This window comes from Wyeomyia smithii, chromosome 3, assembly GCF_029784165.1.
Source record: "Wyeomyia smithii strain HCP4-BCI-WySm-NY-G18 chromosome 3, ASM2978416v1, whole genome shotgun sequence".
NCBI lineage: Eukaryota > Metazoa > Arthropoda > Insecta > Diptera > Culicidae > Wyeomyia > Wyeomyia smithii.
This window is the reverse complement of record NC_073696.1, coordinates 191,074,270-191,100,172: the sequence shown is the minus strand read 5'-3', so window position 1 is coordinate 191,100,172 and position 25,903 is coordinate 191,074,270. Positions and strand designations below refer to the sequence as shown.

The 25,903-nt window shown below is 40.0% G+C and overlaps 1 protein-coding gene across 3 annotated transcripts in view; it reads left to right on the top strand.

Moving 5' to 3' along the window:
- The window catches only part of LOC129731731 (GATA-binding factor A), a 104,782-nt gene that overhangs the window by 64,164 nt on the left and 14,715 nt on the right, over nucleotides 1-25,903 (top strand). For all 3 annotated transcript variants that reach the window (XM_055691959.1, XM_055691958.1, XM_055691960.1), the window contains exon 2: nucleotides 19,301-19,657. In XM_055691959.1, coding sequence (XP_055547934.1) covers nucleotides 19,435-19,657 — 223 coding nt within the window. In that variant the 5' untranslated portion in view covers nucleotides 19,301-19,434. The remainder of the gene's footprint in view (nucleotides 1-19,300; nucleotides 19,658-25,903) is intronic.

The following is a 25,903-nucleotide window of genomic DNA, read 5'->3' as shown; positions in this document are numbered from 1 at the left end:
TCCATCATTTTGTTTTATAGCCGGTTTTATAGCCATTGCCCAAACGAGGGCTGCGTTTGAAAGATGGCGGTTGAAGTTGGGTTCAATGCATTAAAATAAATTCAATTTTCGTTATGAATTGAGTCTATGTCATTGCTGGTTTCACTAATGAATTCAATGAATTAGGTTTGTTTCTGACATATCAGAAGTGTTGCTTAATATTTGATTGTGATTTTTTCGTATGTAGGATAAATAGCTTCAACGTTGAACTGTTAAGTGCTGCAATGTTTTACTATTTTTCGCATTATTCATTGCTAATTTTTTTGGTTAATGACAGATTTTTTCTATCTCTTTTTTTGTCATAGAAATTAGAAGAATATTTATAATCTATATAAAACTATCAAAACCAGAAACCTGAAGCGGCAAATGTAAGTGAGGAAGGAAGACTCTAGGATAAACTTGGTAGATGTTGGAAGTCGACGAATGATTATATTACTTCTCCATTTCTCAAGCACTTAAACAGCTTGATTGATCGACTTATGCTTTTAAATTGTATATGTTCAGCTGAGTAATTACTATAACGGTTTGATTATTTTATGATTTACAATTTTGGGTTAAAACGAATCGATTCGTATACTATTTTCCAGGGGCTCGCGGACTATTTGCTCGGCGGAGCACTTTTTCAAGTCAAAATATGTGGCGGAGCACCTGCATGTTTCTTATTTTGTTCACAACATTTATTTGACGGCACAATATAAAAAAATGTTTTACGGAGCCAAATATATCTAATGCCTTGTGGTTTAAAATATTCTATAAGCTAAAGACAAATTTTTTATCCTCGTTGCCGACTACGAGCTAAAAATAAATCTAATACTAAAACTAACATGTTTTTTTTCATCAGAGATTCGTTTCGTTGTTGAATGGTCACCTTGATGCTCTTCAAATAGCTATAAACATGTAGCATGTATGGCAAGTATCGCTGAGCGATGATATCACGAACTGGGACATAGGGTTGTATTCCTCGGACCCTGAGGGTATCCAAAAGTAGAGATCTGGCGCCACGGAATTCAGCACACACCCAAACCACGTGTTCAATGTCATGATACCTCAATCTACAAACATAATGATTACTGTTCGCGAGCCCAACGCGCAGGAGATGTGCGTCTAACCCGTAGTGGTTGGACATAATCCGAGACATCACGCGAATGAAGTCTCGTCCTACATCCAACCCCCGAAACCAACGGACCTGCATTTTTCAATCAATGAGCAAATTGATGCAAAATGCAGATTGGTTATCAAATTTTGATAACTATGAATCAAGGTCCCGCTGTAACCTGTCAGCTCTAGCAAGAACCTCCTTGGGGCACTAACTAGGATACAAGTAACCTTAGTAAAGATCCGTTGTGACCATCGGTGGAAATTTTGGTCCTGTGATAGCTTTCCGTAATCGTTCGATGTCCCATATTGGGCGGCGTATAACTGCGTCTGATTCAAAGTGGACGGCTGAGCTTGGAATGCGGTGTCTCGTTAGTTATATCCAAGACGGTTGCCTTGTCGCGAACCCAGGCATCGCGGTCCTAGTGAAGCAGTATGTCGAAACTGTCCTGCTGTGAACTATTCAGAAATAAATACGACAAAAGGGATCGAAACTGGCGAAAAAAAGGGACAATGATTATAAACTAAGTACTTGAAACATCAAAACTCTACTCGAGCCAGTACGCGTGAGCATCGTAGCCAGTGAACTGTGAATAAAGTGCAGGTAAAAGTCGCGGTCATACAGGAAGTGCGGTCGCCCTGGGAGTCAAACCAGAAATCTAGCACGAATAGATAACTAGAAACGCACATAGCAACACTTTAATGGTAAAGCCTGCCTTAGACCGACCTAATTATGGTAGACGGGCGGCATTTCTCAAACGTCATCTATGTACTGTCCGTCCAAGTCCTAAACGATGAAAGGAACCTAATAACCGGTGAGACACTGGCTAGCGTTACAAAAAAGTGCGGTTGGTTTGTTAAAAACACCACGGAGCATTTGCAAATGCTTGTGGGAGTTATTTTTGTAACTGAGAGAGAGTGTATCTTCACACGCCGAGTATGGCAGCTTATTATATCTACGGATTCTGGAATCGAGTCCCGTCTGGATCAGGAACATTTTTTCTAAGTCTAAATAACAACTTCTTTTCTCATTCATTTTTTTCGCATCCTCGTGGAACTACTTACATTGCCCGCTTCAACAAACTTGAAATATAAGACAAGAATGAAATCAGTTCGTAAAGTATCTATCAAATGAGGAAGCTGTGCAGCCGTTAGGTTATAGAGTCCGCATTGGGAAGCGAATGTTTGTGGCTTCGAATCTTAGTAGTAATCAAGGTCATTCGCTGTCAAAGGGCTTAATCATTCTCTGGCTCCTCACTTACCACACCTTTGCAACGCTGTTGAATCCACAAAAGGCCGACTTCGAGCTACCACTTCGAATTTTCAAAAGCACAAGACTCGGTAACAGTTAATACGTCACCTATGAAAACGATATTTTATTTTGCTGCGGTGAAGCAAACATGAAATAGCGTTTTCACAGGAAACGCTTTGACTGTTTCCGAGTCTTGTGCTTTTGAAAATTCGAAGTGGTAGCTCAAAGTCGGCCATTTGTGGGTTCAACACCGTTTCACCTTAAACTTTGTAATACTGTGACTAGCTCTATCGACAAAAAAAGTCTGCCTTATAATAAAACTGGCCAGAAAAACACATAGTTGAAATTTCTCCAGGGAATCAAAACTGGCGATACTTGGCAGGAGGACCAAGGTATATACAGGCAGTTCAATAAGTTCGAATACAACTTGTCATCGTTGCTAGGGGTGCACCATGAGCATCCTGTTTATTAGTATTTGTGCTAGCTTTAGCCTTATATATAAGCTAACCGCCGCGCACGGTGTCGACTTGTTGTCATTTGTTGTTTGTTTACTGCGCACAATTATAGACCGTTCCGATAATTATAAATACACCTACGATCAACCAAAACAATATCGCACGCTTAGCCTTGGGGCTAATAGCGGTCTCGATCAACTAGATTAGTTGAGAGAATTCGTTATCGATATTGTTTTTGGCACATTTTGCATGTGTAGGATAAGTACAACGATACACCGTGCCCCAGTGCTGAGTCGAGAAAATTTCCAGCTCAAAAAGATCCTCGACTCGATCGGGAATCGAACCCGATATCACAACCGTGTGGGAGAGCTAGCCGACCGACATCGCTAACCACAGAACCACGGGGACCACACACGATCAACCGTCATTTCAAATAACGTGCAGTATTCTACCAAACGTTGGCTGCGTCCTGTTGTTTACATTCAGAAGAAACAGATGCTGTCATTTTTTCTAACATTTAGTGCCAAATTTTGAAAATGCGTGGCCTTTCTCCCGAGCAAACAAAGCGAATTGTGCACAAATGGGGCACCGTGAGTGGTCTTTCCATAAGAAAATTAGCCAGAGAAGAAGGTATAAGTGTCGGAGCAGTTCAAACCGCATTGCGGAAGTATTGTGAAGAGTGCACATTTACCGATGCCCCAAGACGTGCTAGAAAACCCGGGCCTATTGATCCCACAATGGACAAAAATAATAATGAATACTACAAGCGGCATCCTTCAGTATCAGTACGAGATGTGGCGAGAAAGCTTGGAACCTCGGCGAGTAACGTTATGCGTGCCAAGGGAAGAATGGGTCTGCAGACTCGTCGGAAGCAGAAGCAGCCAAAACGAAATCCAAAACAAGCTGAATCTGTGAAACCGAGAGCTCGGAAGCTTTATGACAAACTTACGACCAAAAAAATGGGGTGTGTTATCATGGATGACGAAACCTACATAAAACTGGACCATAAGACTCTGCCAGGACCGCAATTTTATACATCACCGAAGGGAAAAGATTTCCCTGAACCAGTGAAAGCCATTTACACCGAAAAATTCGGCAAGAAGGTAATGGTTTGGCAGGCCATTTGTGAATGTGGGAAAATATCTCGTCCATTCATTACGAATGACACAATGAATGGTAAAATTTACGTGAAAGAGTGTTTGCAGAAAAGGTTGTTACCCATGGTTAAGCAGCATAACAATCCTCCAATCTTTTGGCCCGGTGTTGCTTCCTGCCATTACTCTAAGGATGCACTAGGGTGGTATAAAACAAATAATGTCACATGTGTCCCATAGGAGATGAATCCTCCAAACTGCACTGAAATTCGCCTTATTGAAACTTTTTGGGCTTTGACCAAGGCAAAGCTGAGGAAATATGTCAAACCAGCGGACAATGTTGAAAAATTTAAAAAAGATTGGCTTAAAGTGGTAAAAATGGTCGGAGAACACACTGTGCAAAAGCTGTTGAGTAGTGTTAAAGAAAAGTTAGAGAACTCGCGTATCCTACGAAAAATAATCCCAACTTGAATTGAAACTGGAAAGAAAACACTTATTATCTATATTTCAGAATAAAATGACCCGAAAAATCCTGTATTTTTTGTTTTATTCAAGAAAGAAGATGTATTTATAATTTTCGGAACAGTCTATAAGGAGGACGTCATAGTAAAGTTGTTTGCGAGAGGTGAGCGACCCGGCGATATATTCCGGCAGTTGAAATCCTACGGAGTGAAGCGAAATTTCATCCATACCACCATCCGTCGGTATCGAGAGATGGGCTCGGCCAAGGACTATGCGAGATACGGGTGGCTGCGTTCGGTGAGGACGCCAGCTGTCATCGAGGTGTAGAAGGAGCGGGTTCGTCAAAAAATGAACCGCTTGCTTCGGGAGACCGCTCCTGACCTAGATGTGTCGATCGGGACTGCCCACACCATCATGATGTAGGACTTGGGATACGATTTGTATAAGAAACTCAGAGTTCATGTGGTAACAGAGGCTACAACGAAAAAGAGGCTGGACAGAGCCGAACTGATACATTTACGGTAAGCAGGTCAGAAGTTCTTGTTTTCTGATAAAAAACTATTTGTCTTGCAACAGCCGCACAATGTCCAAAATGATAGGCTGTGGGCAAAGACGTTGATTCGTTGGTTCCAAAGCGCCGTACCGGTGATGGTTTGGGAACCGTATCCAGGCGGGAGAATCTCTCACTGGTGTTCATCGACAAAAACGTGAAAATCAACGCCGCGTACTACAAGACCGAGGTTTTGAAAAGGTTGTGGTCTTAGCACTTCAAGACTACGGGAAAGATCATTCCCAAGTAACAATTTAAGTCGTATTGCATTCTTTTAGCGGTTTTCATGACCAATTTCACAAAACTGCTGTTAAAACTAGAAATACTATCAGAACCTTCTGATAACCGCTATAAGTTTGCTTTACAGCCAGGTGGCCCACCCTTGCCAAGCTTATTGAAGCAATTATAAGAATGGCAATAAAACTGCTTTAAAACCACATGGAAAGAGTACCGCATACTATAAGCAGCTGGCATTACCTCTTTAAGAGCGCAATAAGTTTGGTTGCATTATTGCGCTCTGCTACTTGCCACAATAAGTCCAAATCAACTTTTCATTACTTGACAGCAACCGTAATAAGTTGATTTGCTGTGCCGTTCCTGCACACACACCAGAACATCACGCCACTTTTTTTAATGAGGAAATCTCTCGTCGCGGGAGAAATGTTTCACCTGTGTTGGTTATCATCGTGCAATCAATTTTATTTGATGGTGATATTGTAGAAATATAAGGAATAAAAAGGGGTTTTTGGTAGGTTTTGTAGCTCTCAAGCATATGCGCATGAAATTTGTCGTGCATTTTGAGAACATAGGCGTTATCAAAATAGTACGGGCTTACAATAATGATCTCATTGTTAGCAAAAATGAATTGAATTGTTTTAGCTCAGTTTTTCAGAAAAAAATCTAGCCGTGTTCTTCAATACAGAGATAGATCAAAATCAACTTTGGATGTTCAATTTATTTGTTAGTCAGACGACGATTCGATTTTCGTTCCAAGATCATAAAAAGTTTCAAAAATATCAATATGGCGTGGCTGGTAATTAGTTGGTATCAATCGTAGCCGCAATAAGCCTAGTTCAATGATATATATGTTGTAAGGTGCGGCAAAGGTTGGATGCCTGTATTATTAGAGAAAAATATGGTAAATCCCTGGGGCCTAGACAACTTTATTTTTATGAAAAATCTGACATCACACCGACGATAATGAGGAATCAACGGGCTATGATATAAATAAAGAGGTGCACAAAAAATGCAACCATTCTGACAGAACATTCTAGTGTAGGGAACCAAACGCAATCGTGCCGTTATTAACAGCAGCAAAGTGCTGTCAAAAAGCACACAAGAGGTGGATTCATCAAGAAATCAACATCAATGAACTAATCGTTTTGTCAGGCTACGTATGCGGAATTTTGATATTTTCTTTTAAATCGTTTTCTGGACCCAACTGCTTGGTATTAATTTATGAATGAATTGCTGCCGCCAGCCTGCATCTCCCAACCTCAACCTCGTTCCTCCTCCGTTGGCATTCAACTTTCAGAAGAGACACTCAGAATGTGTCATAAAATATGGTATCAAACATCAAAAGTCCATTCATTCTGAGTCGCACTCTTATAAAGTTTTAGTTTATATATTTGTGTCTCAGTGTATTCCTAGTGGCTCCTACATAGTGGCATGGGCTGACAAGGTTCAATGTTCTATACAAACTGCTAGTAGGCTGCAATTTACTTAAAGCTCTTAACCTGTATTTGGTGAGTAGTGCAAAATTTCATCATGTTCTTTAAAAGTTTCACAGAAAGAATGGTTTTTGTTTCATGTATCGTTAAAGTACCAATAGATATACAAAATCGAAAGTTTTGCTAGTGAAAGATTCTTTTGTAGAATCTTACTCAAGAAGTTCCTCCTGATTCAGAAAATGTGTTGAGCACCGTTGACTTTATTTGTTTTGTTGTTTTTTCGTTTGCCTCATCTTCGGATACCATCCACCAATCCACCTTTGAACGAAACCGATCCGAAACGAAAACGGAGAAAAGGTAAAACCAATAAAATGAGAGAATAAAACCTAAAACAAATATATAATTATTCAAATGAGCTGTGTATTTAATATGACCATATACATTATAATAATGTTTGGTGTTAGAATTTTAATTTGTTGCAATTAATTATACTAATGGAGTGTGCAAGCTAGTAAGGGCGCAACAACAAAGGGTTGAGGTGCTTCTCGCGATGCCGACTGACGAAACGCGTCAGTGAAGATCAAAGAAATTGATCGGTTTTGCTTAGAGGCAGCCGATGACGATCCGACTGGCCGGGACCGTCGATGTGTCATCGGCCGTCGCCGTCAAAGTGATTGGGAAACGTGGTTCAATTCCGAATCCGATCCGATTTGCTTGCCTAAATTTAATTTTAATGTTATTTTCATATTGTTTCTTCTTGTTTATAGAGAAGTATAGCTGACCAATAATACAATCGTTTGTCGTGGAGTTTTGGTAGCGATTTTGGCAACGAGACTAATCAAATAATACAAGGTTTCAGGTTTTGCGCTATTCTAGTCACAAAGTTTCACATGGTGTTCAATAAGTTCGAATATACTTCAAAAATATCCTTGGGGGAATTCACCGTTTGATGCACCGTCCCACATAGGAGTATTTCAGTAAAAACCTGGCCAAAATACGCAAACAAAAATATCAGTGTACCTCGTGCTATTGATCCTTTTTGCATTCTCTGATACTTACTACGTTGTATGCTGGCTATCTTGAATTCATCTGAATTGTTTACAAACGGCTGTAGCTATAACAACCTTGGTGTTACTTAGAGTACATGAATAAGTCACAAATTGTTTTACGAAGAATAAAAACTTACATTGATGTTATTATAACTTTAAAGTGATTCTTGTATGTAAATTTAATATGGGCGGTGATAATGAAGGTATGTTAAGTAAATTTGTGCCGGTAATGTGTTGTATAGATTGAAAAAATTGCATCGAAACAAGGTTTGCCACATACGTGTTTTTCAGTCTCTCTTGCATTAAAAAATTTTCACAAAAAGGGATTTTTGTTTGGGTTCCCAGCAAGTCCCAGCAAAAATTCACCCACTATTGGAAAGGTTATGTGTTTCTGAATAAGTACCAGGAAGAAAATCTGCCCCATCCTCACCCATTCGTAATTGCAATCAATGTGAGGTTGAATCGTTCAAATTTGCTGATTTTTTTTTTATTGAGTGAGTGTATTTATCATGCCTTTGTTGTAAAAATTTGATTAGTTTTTTTTGTATATTATGTGATAACTTGCCGAGCTTTCTTCAGAAATAGCCTATTCGGGTTAATTACGTACTCTAACATTCGATTGATAAAAGGTTGCTGTTTCTGGAGGAAAAACTTGAAGAATCTCTAAAATATAACCACAAGAGATAAAAACAATGATCGCAGTGGTCCAAATCTTACAAAAAAATCCTCAAATGTCCTCCAAAAACACTCGATCTTCAAGATGTCAACTGAGTCGCTTCAAAAGTAGGTTGAAACAAAAATTGATATATTCGCAAAATGAAAAAAATTGTTGAGCCAAACCATAAAATTGTAAGGTTGGTCAGAAACTTAGCATTCATGTCGTCCAAGCAAAGCATTGATTTCAGTGATCGATTGCATTTTTTGGGAAAAACGCAAATGCTTAGAGAAAATGTACCACTGGATGAGTTGTATTACGCGGTTCCCAATGGGACTCAAAGATCTGCTGGGAGCACTGCGCTTTCCAACAATATTACGAGCTTATCAGACGATCCTTCCACAGCAAATGATTTAAAAGACGCTTTAAGAGCAGCTTAATCTATTACTGGCAAAAAAGTATACACCAGAACAAGCTCTTACTATATTTGTTGGAGCTTTCTTTTTTTTTAATTCCAGAGTAATAGCAGAGGAAAGTTCTTATATGCTTAAGTTCTTACTGCTAGGTGATCTAACTTGATGAAATTTTGTTAATAATACGTTTTTATGTCTAAATATATAGTTCAATAGACATAAGACCACTTTACGACGCATTTGCTATCTGAAAACTCATTAGAATAATTTTGGCCAGGTTTTTGTTCTACGTACTCCTATGTGCGTCCGTTGAAAGACGTAACGATCCTTCCTGTAAAATCCCCATTGACACCCTTTCCACAAAAGCCTTAATGGCGACTATAAGTAACCTTTTTGCGGCCTTGGAGCCAACCAGATGAGCTGTGGATCAGAGGAAGTGACCAAGATTCAATCAGAATCGATAAAAACGCAAATGTCGCAATTGTTAGCAAAACTCGTAATTGAAGAAAATAAATGACTTCGAATAGTCAAGCCTCGTTTGATCGAGTTTCCGGATATTCGTTTCCGATCTGTAGTAAAAATGGTTAACGGCAACCGTGGAGGAAATCTGTGAATTTTCAAAAATATCTGTAATCTGTGATCAAAGATTCTGGATTTGAAAAAGGTAACAAATCTGTGATTTTACATAAAAATATGAAAAATGACAGCTCTGCGTGTAAAATGTCCAGATATCACCAAATATGAATACTTTCAGAACCGGGATACGGATAATAATTATAAGACATAAACCAACTCAAAACGCTACTTTTAAATATAAGCTCATCAAGCTTTTCTAGAAACCGGAAGATGCCATTCCAGCTCCTAAAAAACCGCCTCAAATGGCCAGAATTTAGTCAATATGGAAATTTAAAAATCGAAATGAAGACGAAAATTGACCCAGACACTATTTTCAAATCCAAGATGGCGATAATTCTAAGCCAAAAAAAATTCAAATGAATTAATTAGTGCCACAAAATAAAATACGAAAATTTCTGGTATTTCTTTGAAATCGCATTTTCAACTACTTTAAGCAATAATATTCACATTTGTAAGTTTGCACAATTATTTCGGCCAAAACTTTATGTTTTCCCAGCTATCGTTGGGCCCGATTTGACATGGCACTCCATTCTGTTGCAGGACAACTCATTGATCTTTAGAGAAGCTAGCTTGCATCCGGGGAGGTACTTGGTCCTTCAAATTACCGATGCAACATGCCGGTTAGCGAGCAATCTTTGCACGGATCGATTGGATTATATTTGGTGTACTCTCAAAGTGCGTACTTCCACTTTCCAGCTCCCACTGTTCAGGAACATCTTGTAGAAACTTTCTGATGCGAAAATTTATAGCCAAACAGCGTCCTATGAGCTTGGCAATCTCCTTTGGCGTTTTCTGGGCGAGTGGTCAACTCTTAATCAATTCTTTGGTGTACGATATCGCAAATTTGCAACGAAACAATTTCGATGAAAGTAAAAGTAAACAAATACACTGTCAACAGGAATATGCCATTAGTTACACAAATTGACCCAACATTAGAGATAGCATTTTCGCATATTTTTTTCCTGTTGCCCAAGCAATATAGATATTTTTAGAACCGGGATTCTCAGATACCAGGACTAAACTCGAGATGACTTTTTGAAATCTTAAATGGCGCTTTATGGTATCTGGAAAATAGCCAAAACTGGTTAAATATCATCCAAAATGTCATTTTGAATTCAAGATGGACCACTGAGCAGTAAAATATAACAAATGATTTTAAATTTTGAATCCTTCTATCGCGAGCAAATCACAATTTGATACAGTTTTCAGCACTCACACGAATTTTTGTAACTGCAAAGTGATCTTCTTCATTTAATCTCCCAGTTAAGGAGTGCCATTTTTAGCAAGATTCGTTTGATTTTGACTTGAAAAATTTCATTTCGCGAGGTGTCATTCTGGACCTCATATAAGCTGCAGTGACACTAATCGATCAAACAGCAATATAAAGAGACTTCGACTTTTGGACTTTATTGAGCCTTGCAAGAGTAGTCGTATTTCTTGGAAAATAACGGAAACCAATGTCCATTTTTCGAGATATTATTCCAACGAATCATTTGTTGTTGATGTTCTCTTTCGACAGTTTTCAGGATGAACCAAACCCTTACATTCCGCGTCTCAAGACTCTGCTCCACGGCGCTACCCATAAAGCATCGGGCGGCACTGCGCTTCGGTCTGCAACTGCAAGACGGCAAGGAGGCTACATTTTTCATTCAACTCCAAACTGCACTCTCACCAATCACCCAGTCACCGCAGGCCCAACCGCGGCATAATGAACGTTCAGAATACAAAACAGATTCTTTCCATTAACTTCTTATCGTTTGAGAGGCGCCATAAGCGCGTCGTCTTGGTCGTCGCCGTCGCCATGTCCCTTTGTAAGGGAGAAAGAAAAAGGCGAATAAAAACGTGAAGGAATCTGTTTTTCGCCAGATCCGGAGCGATGCTGTACGCACCGAGATGCTGTACTTTTCTCCCAAGTCGGGAAACGTGATCTGGCTGGTTCAGGTTTAAGGGTCGAGTTAAACGACCTTTTCCACGATGTATAACTTCCGCTTGATCGAACCAAAAGCTGCTTTGAGGCATAAAACGAAAGGGCTTGAGAATTGGCACGAATAATAAATTACAATCCGTAAGACACATCCCGTATTAATACGGCATACCAAATTTAAACTACAACTACAAAATTTGAAGAAAAATCATTTTTTGGGTTATTAGTTTTACCTTATTTAATTCTAAATGCATTGCAACGATATTCAACAGAAACAGATGAGAAACAGACGGCACGTATCGTGGCCATCTCTTACGACCTATTGAAAACCACGGTGAGGTTTCTGCAGATGTAACAAGCATGCGCGAGACGTTGGCGTTGCGCAGCCGAGGGTGAATGGGAGCGCGCACCAGACCAATCAGATCGAGTGTTGATTTGGTTTCCTCTTCGTATTCTGCTTACTCGCGCACACTCTCAAACAAAGGCACACGTAGAGCGAGAAAGATAGCCTCACGGCTGGTGGGATGCGCGTAGACAGAGACCAACATCGTAACAAGACAGTGTCCGTCGTGCCTGGACTGACTCAGAGAAAAGGGAGGGGTCAAAAACAGCCGCTCTAGAATGGAAGGCGAATTAAAAAGAAGCGAAAGTGATACTAAAGTACAGATTATAAATTTAGCTGTCCGCTCAGATAAATTGTCTGGTCAATCGGTTTCTTTTTCGTGCTTTATGTTTTTTTATTCGGCATGTCAAATTGTATTGACAGATTGACAGTGAACTGACGTTATGCTATAAAAACGTTAATGTGTTTCAAGCCTCGTTTTCGAACTTTCAGTTTATGGTATTGGTGATTTGCGTAACGATGATTTTGTTTTTCGATAAAAAGATAAGATTGGACTGTATTTATTACATATATTTATTTAGTACGTGATGAAAATGGAAGTGGTCAATGACTTCATGATTTAGAGCGGGGGCCTAGTGTGGTTGGTAACGTCTCCGCCAACCACGCTCGACGCCTGGGTTCGAATCCCACCGCCGACATAGGTGTCGATGGTTGTGAGGTGGCGTGATCCACTCACAACCAACCCAACTGGTCTAGATTCAATCCTAGCCGACACCGGGAAATTTTCTGAGGCGAAAAATCTCTGGGATCACGCCTTCCATCGCATGAGGAAGTTAAGCCGTTGGCGCCGGTCCGTTAATAAACGGGTCGCGAGTTAGGGTCCTGGGTGTGGAGTCGTCTCCCTGGGCGTCGGTGATTGGCCACAACAGTGGCGGAACTAGACCGACGGAAAATAAGCGAGAATAAAAAAAAAAATGACTTCATCAAATGTTAAGAGGATATTTTATTCACTGACGGCATGCTTACAATCCCAACAACTATCCTGACTTTTGAGGGCGTTTTTTCAACTTGAAGTTGGGCAAAAATAATTCTTTACTGATTTTTTCAGTCTGAAGGCTTAATTTTAGGCTCATCAGATGTATTGTTTTAAACGGGATGGTACCGTTATCATGACCATTTTTAACTGTCCCGTTTTTTGGCTATTTTGAACTGTTTTTCGGGTACTCCTTGAAAAGGTTCGATGAACACAGAGTGCGCATTAGTTGCAAACTGTTGGGTTTGAATGTTTTGTTTTGTATGCACAGTATTTTTTTTTCTCCTCCCGTTTCGCTTGCAGCGAGTATATTTTTGTACAGTATATATTTTACTTTCTGACAGTGTCCGCGTCACTCGTTCTGCCACAGGTACAAGCTGCTTGCCAAACAATTTTTCGGAAAATGTAACCATATTTTTTGTCCTGAAATACTCTCTGGTATAATTTCTGGCCATTGCAGTGTAGTAAGCGAATCCTAGAAGTTGTTCCAAGTCTTCCACGACGTATGTTTCATCGTCATCGTACGGTGCATGAAAATTTTGTCAAAAAATCGCAATACAAATTTGGATCACTTTTTTCGCCGTCAAAATCTGCTTATCGTTGTGATTGGGGACGTTCTTGATTTTGTAGGACTTCAAAACGGAACGCTTCTTTGATTACTGATCGCATCCTGATGATATTCCTACTTCTAGAGCCACAGTTCGGATAGAGAGGTTAGGATTCCTCTCCAAAATCTTTTTCCCCTTTCTGTCCATAGAATTATCCGCACGACCAATATTTTTGTCACTTCTTAGTTTCCTTTCGACGCTCATAAGTACAGAAAACTTTTCCGACACATCGTGGACTATGGTTTTGGGCACATTAAGCCTTTTTGCGTGTTCACGTATCAAGAGGTGAGGAGTTTCGGAACGGCTGTACAAGATCTGCTCGCGCACATCTTTATCGTTCGTCGACATTTTGAGCACTGTTTAAGGAATGTCAAAACAAATCAAAGTTGGCGAAAGAATAGACCTTCAGGTATGTTTAAGTGGAGAGAGTCGCTCATAGCTCATAGCAAGAGTTACACTGAACTGAATGAAGGTGTTCGGATTAATGCTGATACGAACCCTTATTCAACTGGTAGAACTTCATTGGTTTGGAAATTTTTTTGTGGCTATGGGACAAACTAATACAAACTACACACTGTAGAAGATTGCAAAAAAACATATTTTCAAAAACCTATTGAAAGTATGCAAATTGCAACAAAAAGTAAAGACTATGTAGAACTGGAAACTGCTTGAAATGCGGGTACGCCTATACCTATACTATACAAAAATTTCCGTCTTTTTGAAAAATATCCTTTATTTCATTTTCTATTCCATACAGAATAGAACGTTTACGTAAAGCAGCACACTATTGCGGTATCATTTCTAGATGCCAAAAACAAACTTAAAAAGGCAAAACTATTGGAAATTCTCATTGGCGAATGTTCTGTGTTTGTTCGTTAGCTTCAGATGCTTCTAAAAAATACGTTAAAACTTCTGCAACCTGCCTAGTGTTCCTCAGGGAAGTGATTTAGGCCCTGTAGTTTTCATACCTCGACTATTGAGATCTTCTAGACTGTTGAACAATGTCTTAAATCTGAAGATCGTTTTCGATAGTAATTACTATTTCAGTAATTTAAAAATCGGAAAGCTTTTTTTTCATTGCTCTTGAAAAGTGAGCCCAAAACTATTTTCATCATTTGATAGAATTTAATGCAAATACATTTAAAAAATAGTATCAACATTCTGGGCCCGATATAAAGGTTGTAGATTTAAAATCAGTTTTTTTTGCAATATCCAGAAAACTAAACTTAAGAGCGAAAAACTGTACTCATTTCTGCAATCGTTGGACGAAAATATTATGTATTTAATAAGAAATGTGAGCCTAAAAATTGGAAATTTTTTGTTGGTTGTTCCACTGCTTATTGTGAGAAATATGTAAGAGCACCGTTTTATATAATTGAAAAAAAAAAATAGACAGCGTTTTCTACTCTCAAGTTTTGTTCGCTTTCCCGAACATATTTCTCCCGCGACTTAAAATTAATTTGAATTCAACCTTGCCCGTAACTTCGTGCTGAAGGATACTTCATCCAATTAACTGAAAAAGATGCAAAACGCCTCGGAGCGGTATTATCGTGAACTTATTAAAAGGGCACGTTTCGGTATGAACTGAGGCATGCACTCGTCTAGTGAAAGAGGAATAACGGACAGCATCAAAAGAATTTAAAAGTGGACGAACTGGACGAAACAAAATGGAGGTTCTGTTGGGGCTTAATAATCTAGTTTCTTGTATCTCATGGTTCATTATGATGCGGCCTTTATTTTTGGTGAAATGTACGGCGTACAACTTTCGAGCCCTTGGTTTTACCCTGGCAGCCTGTTAAGGAAATCTTTTCGGTTGCTTTTGTTTTTTAGGCTGATAATACACCAGGAGTGGAGCGATTACAAACTAGGAGTGACATAGCTGTATACCTTCAAATTTCGTCAATTAACAATCGATAGCTATATTGCAATATCGCTTCATTCAATACTGTATGTAAATAAAACGTCTGGCTTTGATGTTTGTCTGTTTTTTTGAAAGCCGAGTTTTTTACGATCAAAATACAGGAGTTAAAAGAACTCTAACCTCAAAATTGTATAGGAAAAGGCCACAATCCCGTTTCACCTTAAATATATCTGGCATAATGGCAACTTTGACTGAAGCTGAATTGAAGGAATCGAACACTATCAGAGCTGCTTTGACGTGCCTACCAACGCTTCGCGACGCTGTGCTTTGACTCTGACAGCTTTAAGCGTTTCGTTTGACAGGTCAATCCAAAAGCTTCGCCGCGAAAGCGTTACATGAGCGTATTAGTAGAAAACCACATCGACCTGATACCTTTTGGGTGTTACCGTTAAAAGGGTCAAGGGTTTACAGAAACTTTCTTTCTATCCTTTTTTATACTCCTTGTGAAATTTCACTTTAAGACGATTCTAATTTTCTGAACGGTTGAACATTGTATGTGTTGGTTTAACGTATTGATATGCATTTTCGTGTATGGATTTATGAATGGGATAAACAGACTCCAATTGTTTTTTTTCTGTCTTGTTTATGATTATTATTCTAGTTCCGTCATAATAGTAATATTTTCATTGTAGCTCCTGTGAAATCTATTTTCAATTTTGATTAATGTACAATCAATTTCAATCATTTCAAACCACTGGACGAAACGAAATCTTTATTTTTCTCGCTTCTTCTACATGATGTGATTGATAACATCATATTATTCTCAAGTAGTGATATACTTAGAATCAACCCAAAAAACTTTCATGTCTGTCAAAGTGCATCAAAGTTTAATTCTGTCGTTGTTTCGTTTGCCGAGCATAAGATGAACCATTAGTGCATTTCGTGTTTAACTGAGCTCTTCTTAAAATTTTTATTTCTGCCTTGCAGTGACTATTGCGGATTATTGGCTTCAATTACAACACAATAGTGTAGTATGTTTTCATACTTTGCACCTTAACCCACCGAAAATGTCAACGATTTATGCGGTGCCATTTATTATAACAACTTAAGTCTTTTCAAGTAGTGTTCGTCATTAAAATTAGTCATGTATACAAAATAGACTGTAATTTGACACCCCAAAAATTCTCTAGCATCGATCATTAGCTAAGCGCTAACAGGTTAGCCGAGAGTTCAACCAAAGAAAAAAAATCACAACACAACGTGTGGTTGCGTGCTATGTCGCACATACGTGACAACGATTGATTCTGTTTCGAGCGATTCCCTTCCCTCGTGAGTGAGAAGAAGTTGTCGCTTCGCCGTTCGTTCCTAAGGGGATAATTATCATATCGATAAATCTTGGCCGCGTGAAAAAAGGAAACGATTGTCCCTTGTTGCGCGACCCCCACCGGGCAAGAATGACAGCCGACACGTGTTTCACACCTTTCGCCTTCGGGAGGTGTTTGTATTCTTCGCGTGCTGTTTCATTGATGACAGGTTTGAAACTGCTCGGTAGTGAGGATGTGGGGTAGGAAGGGACAGTTGAGTTAGACGAAGATGTATTGGCGCTATATGATGGCTTTCCGATTGCCGGTATAGTGGGTGGCTAAGCGAGTTTTTTACGTTCTTCTGTCGTGGTATGTTTTATGGGATCATGGCACGATAAAGCGTGTGTTGATCGGAAGAAGTGAAAATCGCATCAAATTTATATTTTCGTAAATTAAACTGAGTTTCTTTTTCAAATATCACTTTTTCTATTACCCCCAGGCTTAGAGTAAGGATACAGCTTCATGTTTCAATGTTGAAACATGTATGTTTTGCACCTGTGACAGAAAATTACATAAAAATATTGTAAAAACTAGAAAAAATATGTTTGAAAAGAAATGAAAGGATACATTATGGAAATCAGTGGAGAAGACACATTTTTGTTTGTTTTTATTTCTCTGAACCACGAATCCGGAAAATTATTTATCTGTTTAGTTATTAATTTTCTCAAATTTGTGCACCCACAGCGAACAAAGAAATGGTAATTTTGGGAGTTCGCTTACAAAAATGCGTGACTAAAATTGTACAACATTCATTCAGAATCGCTGTTATATTGGGACATTTTCTAACGCCTGTGTGATACTTTTTTATTGGCTCATTTTAGTTTTCTAAGTGCCGAGCAGACTTTAGAACGAATCGGACCGAGTCGAAAATGGGCTTCAGATGACCTTCAGATTTTCGATTACCACGTAATAAGAAGGTTTACTGCTGCGAACAAAACTGACGAATAAGCAGTACTGGTCATAACAGTACCAATTAGGACTTCCTGTTGAGTCCGGTATAAAAAAATTGAAAGATTTCGTGGCTCAGTGGTTTGGTGTCCAGTAGCTTGTTACAGTAAAGAATTTCAGTTACATTTGAAAATATGTTCCTCTATCGACTGCCTCACTAGTAAGCTCCTGTGCGCGGTTCGTACCCATATATTTCCAGCGTTGACTTCCGCTCCCGGTTTCACACAGGTATTCCATCCGCAAAATTTCTCATAATGTACAGGAATTCTTACAGTATCAGCTGAAACGAAAAAAGAATGTAACAACAAAGCACTTAGTCGGTGGGTACCATCATTCGTGGAGAGTCACAGTCACGGAACGATGAACTTGTCGAGCCAATCCAATGAAGCCGGTTCACGCTAGAGTAAGCTATTTCCAGCTGCGCACTCTAGACATCATAATCATCATCACTCATGCTGATATGCTGGTTGGTTGTGACTTGTAAAGAAATATAATGAAGACTAAAGGAAAAAAAAACAACAACAACAACAGCAAAAACTGAAAACCATTTCACGTTTTACTGGCTTTGTCGACTAATTTTGCCCTCAAGCTGGGAAGATAAGAGCTCAATAACAACGGCGGCAGCGCGATCGCAGCGCACGGAACATTGCCGGGTATGTATTTTGTCTGTGGACACCCAGCGTGGGGCGAAACGCATCCGTCTGCAGACAATAACACATGTGTGTGCTACTGTAGTGTGATAACAGTGCGGCACGATCTGCGTGCTGGCGGAAAATGACTGATTGTAAATCGCGCCTAATACCCGATAGTACAATCGTATCGTAGTGTTTTTTGCCAGGGCAAACACATGCAACGATACTGATTCGATACTCGCGTGCTGTTAGTCTTTGAATCATTCTAAATGCTTCAGGTTTAGAGCCATGCGTTTTAAAACTTGATCAAGTTACATAAAAAACACAGCACGACAATTCTTTGATGTTTTGCAATTTTTATTTGACGAGGGAATCCCGGCGTTTCATTTTATTATGTTTTTTTTCTTCATCTATAATTTATTTGACACGGCACATATACAATTTAATGTTTAACGGCGCCAATTATATCTGGTAGCTTACTTTCTAAAGTATCTTAATAACTAAAAGCAAATTTTTTATCCTCGCTGCCGACTACGAGCTGAAACTAAATCTAACTTAAAGCTAGAATGTTTTGCATTAAAAGCACTGATTTGTTGTTCGATGGTTTTCCATTGCCATAGGTAAGCAGCATATTGAATATGTTCCGCTGCTGGGCCAAGATATTACGGACTGACATATTGGGTTGACTCCCTCGGGCCCTGAGAGTATCGTGCGGGTCTAGTTGCTGTTTCCGGATCCGGGGTCTTAACGTGTTCTTGTCGTTTGGTTGGATGTAGGCGGAAGGGAATAGGATTAAACTGGGGCGTGGATGGATATCAGGAAAACGTATATAAGGGACATGTAGGATAGGTCACGGCTCGCCAAGACATCTCGAACAGGAACAGCCGGCTGTCTACCCTCGGCCTGAAGGGAAACTATTAATTTAGACCTGGCGTCACGGTGTACAGGGCATGACCAAGCAACGATTTTATTATGTTGTAACTCAATCAGTGATTCATTTTGAAATATTGCGTTCGGCGGTTATCAGAGCAATGATTAAATTATGAGTAACGTTAAGTAAGAAGAAATATGTTGTTTTTTTCTTGAGCAAAATTACCGAGGTGAATAATCACAACAATGTTCGGCATCACTCATACCGTCAGTGGTTCATTAATTATTGTTCGACCCCTTTTGCTACTGTTAACGTAACTCATAATATTCCCATTTTCTTGTTTCAGTAATTCATCTTACTCCCCGAAGAAGTCGTTCCACATTCCATCCCGTGGGCCTGAGAATTTCTCGGCACGCGAGTCGGTAGATTCGACAACAGCGACAACTACTGCAGCACTACTTGCAGCGGCGGCGGTGGATCATGTTTCATTCGACTGCAGCGGCCGCGTATTCGGACATGACGGCAGCTGCGGTTGCGACTGGAAACTCAGGTTCCTACCATCAGACGGCGTCGGTAGCGGCAGCGGCCGCAGCAGCCGCAAATGCACCGGTGTATGTTCCTTCCAATCGAGCGCTTACCCACTCGCAGTATGGCCATGCGGCTAATTTCCCGGCGCAAAATGGCTGGCCGGCAGACAGTTTCGGTAAGTGTTCGTAAAAGTTAATTTGAGTTTCTACTCAACCCTCTGATGCCCAAGTTATTTTTCAGACAAACTTTGGTAAAATCACTATGGATCTTTATTAATATTTTCAAAGAATTTATTGAAGCTTTTTAGAGGTTTGACTGAAGCGTGTCTTAAAGCGGCACTGGGCACTATAGGGTTAAGATAGTGTGACCAGATGGTGGTTTCACCGTGGGACATCAATTGGAATAGAATAGTAATTTTTGAGGTTGTTTTGGATCAAAAATGATGTGAGATATACTTTGAAGTCACTTTTCACAGGGCTAGTAGCGAACTTGGAGCAAAATAATAGTGAACTTAGTGACTTTTTTCATTAAAATAGTGACCGAATAGAGACTAAATAGTGACCAAATAGTGACCAAAAATATACAAAAGAGGGTTTTGAAATTTATTGTTGAACCATAAATGAATTAAATTTTATCTGAAATTTATGTCTTTAGAACATAGGATGTGCAATGATTTGTTCTTATAGAAAATAACTGAAATCTGTATCATAATTTCACATTGAAATGGTTGTAATAACACCTTGTTCAATATATTCGAATACAAGTTTTCGAGTTAAAAGTGTTAATGAAAGTACGTGAACGAATGTATGCACTCTCGAATACGCATTGGTGTGTTGGTGGTCTGTCAGTTGTATTTAGTTCTTGATGTGCGATGTAACAAATCCGGAATGTCGTAGTAAAACGATTTTTGGTCAGTGACTGCCCTTGCACAATATTCAAACATCTCAAATCATGTGAAGCTAGGCAAGATTTCGTTTACCATCGAAAAATACAAGGAAACATTCTCTTTAGGGGATCGTTGAAAATTCTGTCGGCCACGATCTGCCAGGATGCCGCAAGTCGTAAAATTGTGACTGTTATGAAGAAGCGTGTCCGGCGAAATGATAACGTTCAGTTTGTAATTCCCACCCATCTGAGTATAACTATTGAATCGGTCCACAATATTTTGGCCAATTCTTTTAGAAAAAGAGGCTCTATAGAGTGAAAATGATACTTTCACAACTCGCTGTTCGCGAGTTCATTGTTTCTGATGAGAAACTATTTGGCCTGGAGTGTGACTGGTAACACAAAACAATCGAATGTGGGCAGCAGCAAGAGACAACATTTCAGAGTTCTAAAGAAGTGTTTCTAGATGGCAGAGTACAGCTTTAGTGATGGTCTCGGGAGCAATTTGCAAGCGAGTAAACTTCCTCTGATTTTCATTTACAAAGACGCCGAATTTAATGCTGTTTATTATAAAACGGTAGGTTTGGAAAAAAACGTTACCCCGTGTCTTTGAAAATTCTTCAGAGCTAATAACTATATGTTCTAGCAAGACGGTGCATCAGCGCATACTACGAACTTGACTCAAGGTTGGTATAGGGACAATTCGAGGGACTTTTTGAATAGAAATGAATTGCCGTTAAGTTCACCTGATCTCAACTCAATAAACTTTTTTTTTACAAAATCTCCAACTTGTAAAGCGGTTAAAGCGGTTATCCAGAAAATCTGGGAATCCGTGCCGCCTGACAGCTTCGAAAAGCGTTTGAAGTTGGTTTAGCTATCTAAGGGAGGGGTTTTTCAAAATATATTAAAAATAGCATTGTTCGTTCCGAAAATCTGCAAAAACAATACTAAGCCTGTTTGTCCCATCAATGATTATCCACGCATATTTAACCCACTTGACATTATCTAATCAAATTCGTCCCACTAAACACTCGTTTGTTTGATCTGGAGCATGGGACAAATATGCGTAGAACGGGTTATTATTATGGAATGTCGAAATGGTATCTGGTAAACACCGGTAGGTTCGGATGATTGAAAGCAAAATCCTACGAATTGAGACCTCAACACAACTATGCACAATATAAGCTCGAAATGTTTGAATCCACTTCAACCAGGAGGAACAGTTGATTTGAGACAAGCAAACCAAACTACAAACGTAATTTCACGCACAACACTGGTTTAAGACGCGAGTAGCTTGTAGAATAAACCTTTACATTCCATTGCACTGCCTGTGATCGCATAATTGTAACATTCGACATTTTATGGATTTCGTGCTTTTTATTGGGAAATGCTTAGAATAGTATGTACTTTTTACATCTGGAAAAATATGCTTATGTTTGTGTGAAAAAAGTCGTAAAAAATACCAAGTTGTTTATTTGTTTATTTGTTTATTTGTGTATAAAATTCATCTGACTGATAGTCTTAATGAACTAATATAAAACTAATATATGATGTTAAAAACTTATACGTGCTAGCTTCTTCTTCAGTTTAAACGAAGGTTCACCAAATTCAAAATATTCCTCCACTCGATTAAACATTCTAATGCATGAGGCAATGGGTTCATTGCGACCGAAGTTCGTGCGATGATAACGGTTTGTCAATAGTGATGCAGGTCGTAAGGCTCGATGTGGTGCACGGAAACTTAACAACGAAAGAAGTTTGGGAGAATATACTTCACCATTTAGCAGCTTTGCCACAAACAACACCTGTTGCATCTTGCGGCGACGTTCTAAAGTATCTAGGTTGAGCAAGCGGCAGCGGTCAGAGTACGGGGGCAGGTTGTCGGGTTGTCGCCAAGGCAGGTCCCGAAGAGCCATACGTATGAATCTTCGCTGCACGCGTTCTATACGTAGATTCCAATGGAGCTGGTGGGGCATCCAAACAAGGTTTGCGTTTTCGAGGACAGGACGGACAAGAGCACAATACAGAGATTTTAGGCAGTACGGGTCTTTAAAGTCGTGTCCGATTTTTGAAATGAGTCCTAGCTGACGGGTAGCTTTCGAAATAGCTATCGCGCGATGACGATCAAAAGTCAGTTTAGGATCGAGAGTCACGCCAAGATCCTTTACGTATTCAACTCTATTCAGTGTTTGACCATCTATTTGGTAGCTGAATAATATAGGCGATTTTATGCGATGAAAAGTCATTACTTCGCATTTAGCAATGCTGATTGTCAAACAGTTTAATTTACACCAATACGCGAACGAATTTAGCATATCCTGTAGACGTCGACAATCCTCGATGGAACGAATCGTCAAAAATATTTTAAGATCGTCAGCATAAAACAGCCTACAACCAACTCCAAGTGCAGCAGCAGCGTCATTGAAAAATAAAATAAACAACAGTGGTCCCAAATTGCTGCCTTGAGGTACACCCGATTTATTGACGAAAGGAGGCGATAATTGTGATCCCAGTTTAACTCGCATAACTCTATCGCACAAATATGAGCCTAGCCATTTTACGAACTGTCGCGAAGCACCCATTCGCAGGATTTTTTCCAACAGTATTCGATGATTAATACGGTCGAAGGCAGCTTTCAGATCCGTATATATCACGTCCACTTGTGCTTTACATTCAAGTTCATTAATACAACTAGAGGTGAAGTCTAGAAGATTCGTAGTCACCGAGCGGCCAGACATGAAACCATGCTGATCAGAGGAAATGTAGTGTCTAGTGCTACGTTGAATAGCTGCACTTACGACTAATTCAAAAAGTTTTGAGCCAGCAGATAAACTAGTAATGCCACGGTAATTTTTGACGTTGCTGTGATCACCACTTTTGAAAACTGGAAACATGATAGAATTTTTCCACACCTCCGGGAATTTTCCTGACGTGAAGGACTTGTTAAAGATGCAGCATAGTGGCTCAGCAAGCAAAACGGCACAACGGCAAAAAATGACAGCGGGAATCCCATCTGGTCCAGCGGAATAAGACGTTTTTAATTTTTTTGCTGCAGCAATTATCATTTCTGGAGTAATTTCGAAAACATCTAGATCAACACAGTTGGCCGGAACATTTTGAACAGCGTTCTCAGCGGTTTGTGCAGTGACAGGATCGGAAGCAAAGACCGACGAAAAGAACGTAGCAAACAACTTACAAGCATCCGATTCAGTTGAGGAGGTAGATTCATTGAAAAACACTTCCGACGGAATTGCAGAGCTTTTCCTTTTCGAGTTTACGAAGCTCCAGAACTTTTTTGGGTTTCTTCGCAAATTAGCCTGAACGCTCAGAACATACGATTTATACAAACTAGCATTTAGCCGTCGGTACTTTTCACTGGCACGTTTAAAGTGGTATTTTGTTTGAACAGTTCGCCATTTACGGTGTTTACGCTGATAAGTGTTTCGAAGTCGTTTCAAGTGCCGTAGCATGCTGGTGCCCCATGCAGGTGCGGAGGGGGGCTTCACAAAAGGTAATGTTTCGGTCAACCATGAGCGAATAGCATCGCAAAAGCGCAAAGTCATAATGTCAACCGATTCTGACTCAAACAAACTAGTCCAATCAATGCTCGAAAGATATGCGGAAAGGGCAACGAAATCGATCTTGCGGTAATTCAATTCCTGTCTTGACGGTGAGACATACACTGGAGTGGAAGCTGGACAGTTGGAAACAGGCAGCTTAATTACTAGAGGAGGATGATGCGAATCAGGTTGAATCAGCGGCATTTCACAACTATCAACCAAAACGTTACTACCACTAGTGCAGAAAACAAGATCCAACACTCTTCCAAGATAATTACGCTGCAAGTTAGCCTGATATAGGTCTAGAAAGTCCATCCCATCAATCAATGTTGCATTACTTGCAGAGAGCTGGGCAGGATTAGTATGCTGTATCACACCGTTGCATATGTCCCAGGCGATTCGAGGCTGGTTATAGTCGCCGCAAACAACTACCGTGCTATCAGGACAACTATCGTCACAAAATTCGCGAACAGAAGCAACATGTGCATCGATGACAGATGCATCGTTACTTTTGTCCGGTGGTATATATACGGCGCACAGTAATATTTTCTTAGAACGAATAGTCGCTCGAACGCATACCTGCTCTAAATGCCTTCCGTGTGCGGGTACAAAAAGAGTACATGGGAATTGTTTGTCCACAGCAATCAAAACACCTCCGAAAGAACGTTTCTCACTATTCATGGCGCTCCTGTCGCACCGAAAAACACTGTATGAGTTCCCAAAAAGCTGGAGCGAATGGATGCGGTCGTCTAAGCCGGTTTCGGTGAGAATGATGACATCGTACATGCTGTCTTCAGCGTGAAGAAAAAACTCGTCGATTTTCGTTCGCAGTCCCCGCACATTCTGATAGTTGATCCAGATGTTGCACGTATCATGGCGGCGATCAGAAATGCTAGAACTTGAAGGATGGTCAGGTACCGATAGTTCAGAAATTAAATCATACATGCCTGAAGCAGCAGGCTGGAAGCCCTCTTCCCGCACTCCGACCACAGGATCGGGACGATGACGATGTTGAAGATCTGCACAATGCGCGACTGTGGCGGGGGGGTCAGAGGCTTCCATAGTGCCTGTTAAAGGGTGTCCCGAGTCCAAAGCATCAGCAACAGGAACATTATTTGGCAGCCAGTCATCTTCGTCGAAAGTCTCGTAAACAGTAAATTTAAGTTGTCCTAGTCCGTTGTCGGTTGAATCATTCACATTAATTGCAGAGCAGGCGAGTTCCCAAACTAATTTTTTGGCAGGTCAACAAATTCTCTAAACAGCATACCAGTGGGCCATGAAGCAGGGTCCAGTGCAACATTTTTCAAATTTGGATCCAAGCCGATTTTGTATGACACATAAGAAAAGTTTGATGTATCAATTCCCTTACGCACAAGCCGAACGGCAGCAACAGGCTCAGTGGTATGCAAACAGCGCGAGACGATTTTTTGTATGTCACTGTCGGTAAGCTGTGGATTCAGTCCAGATAGGTACAGCCAAAAACGATTCTGTGCAGCAACAGGAACAATCGAAGATACCGATGAATCACTCAGATCAATGTTATTTTCACCACGATCGGCTTCGATTTGAATAGGCTCAGTACGACGACGTTTTGAATTTTTTATTGGCCATACAGGCGTAGTGGACAAAGTAGAAGGTGTACCAAGCAAGGGATTCTCATTTGTCGGTTTGTGAGGCAAATTATCAATTTTTTTGCTCAATTCACCAACGACATCGAAGAGCTTCTGAACCTGTGCTGGTAAGTCGGCGATAGACTGTGGCTGTGTGGATTCGTTTGGTGGTAAATCTGTCACATACTCGCGAACAGATCGACCGTTCAAAACTTCTCGGCAGGTTGGACAAATAAACATTATTTTGCCTTGCACGAAAAATTCTTTGCAAACGCGACTATTGATACCACAGCATTGTTGGTTGATATGGAAACATGTTTCACAAAAACCGCAACGGATGGGTTCCAAATCATTTATGACAAGTTT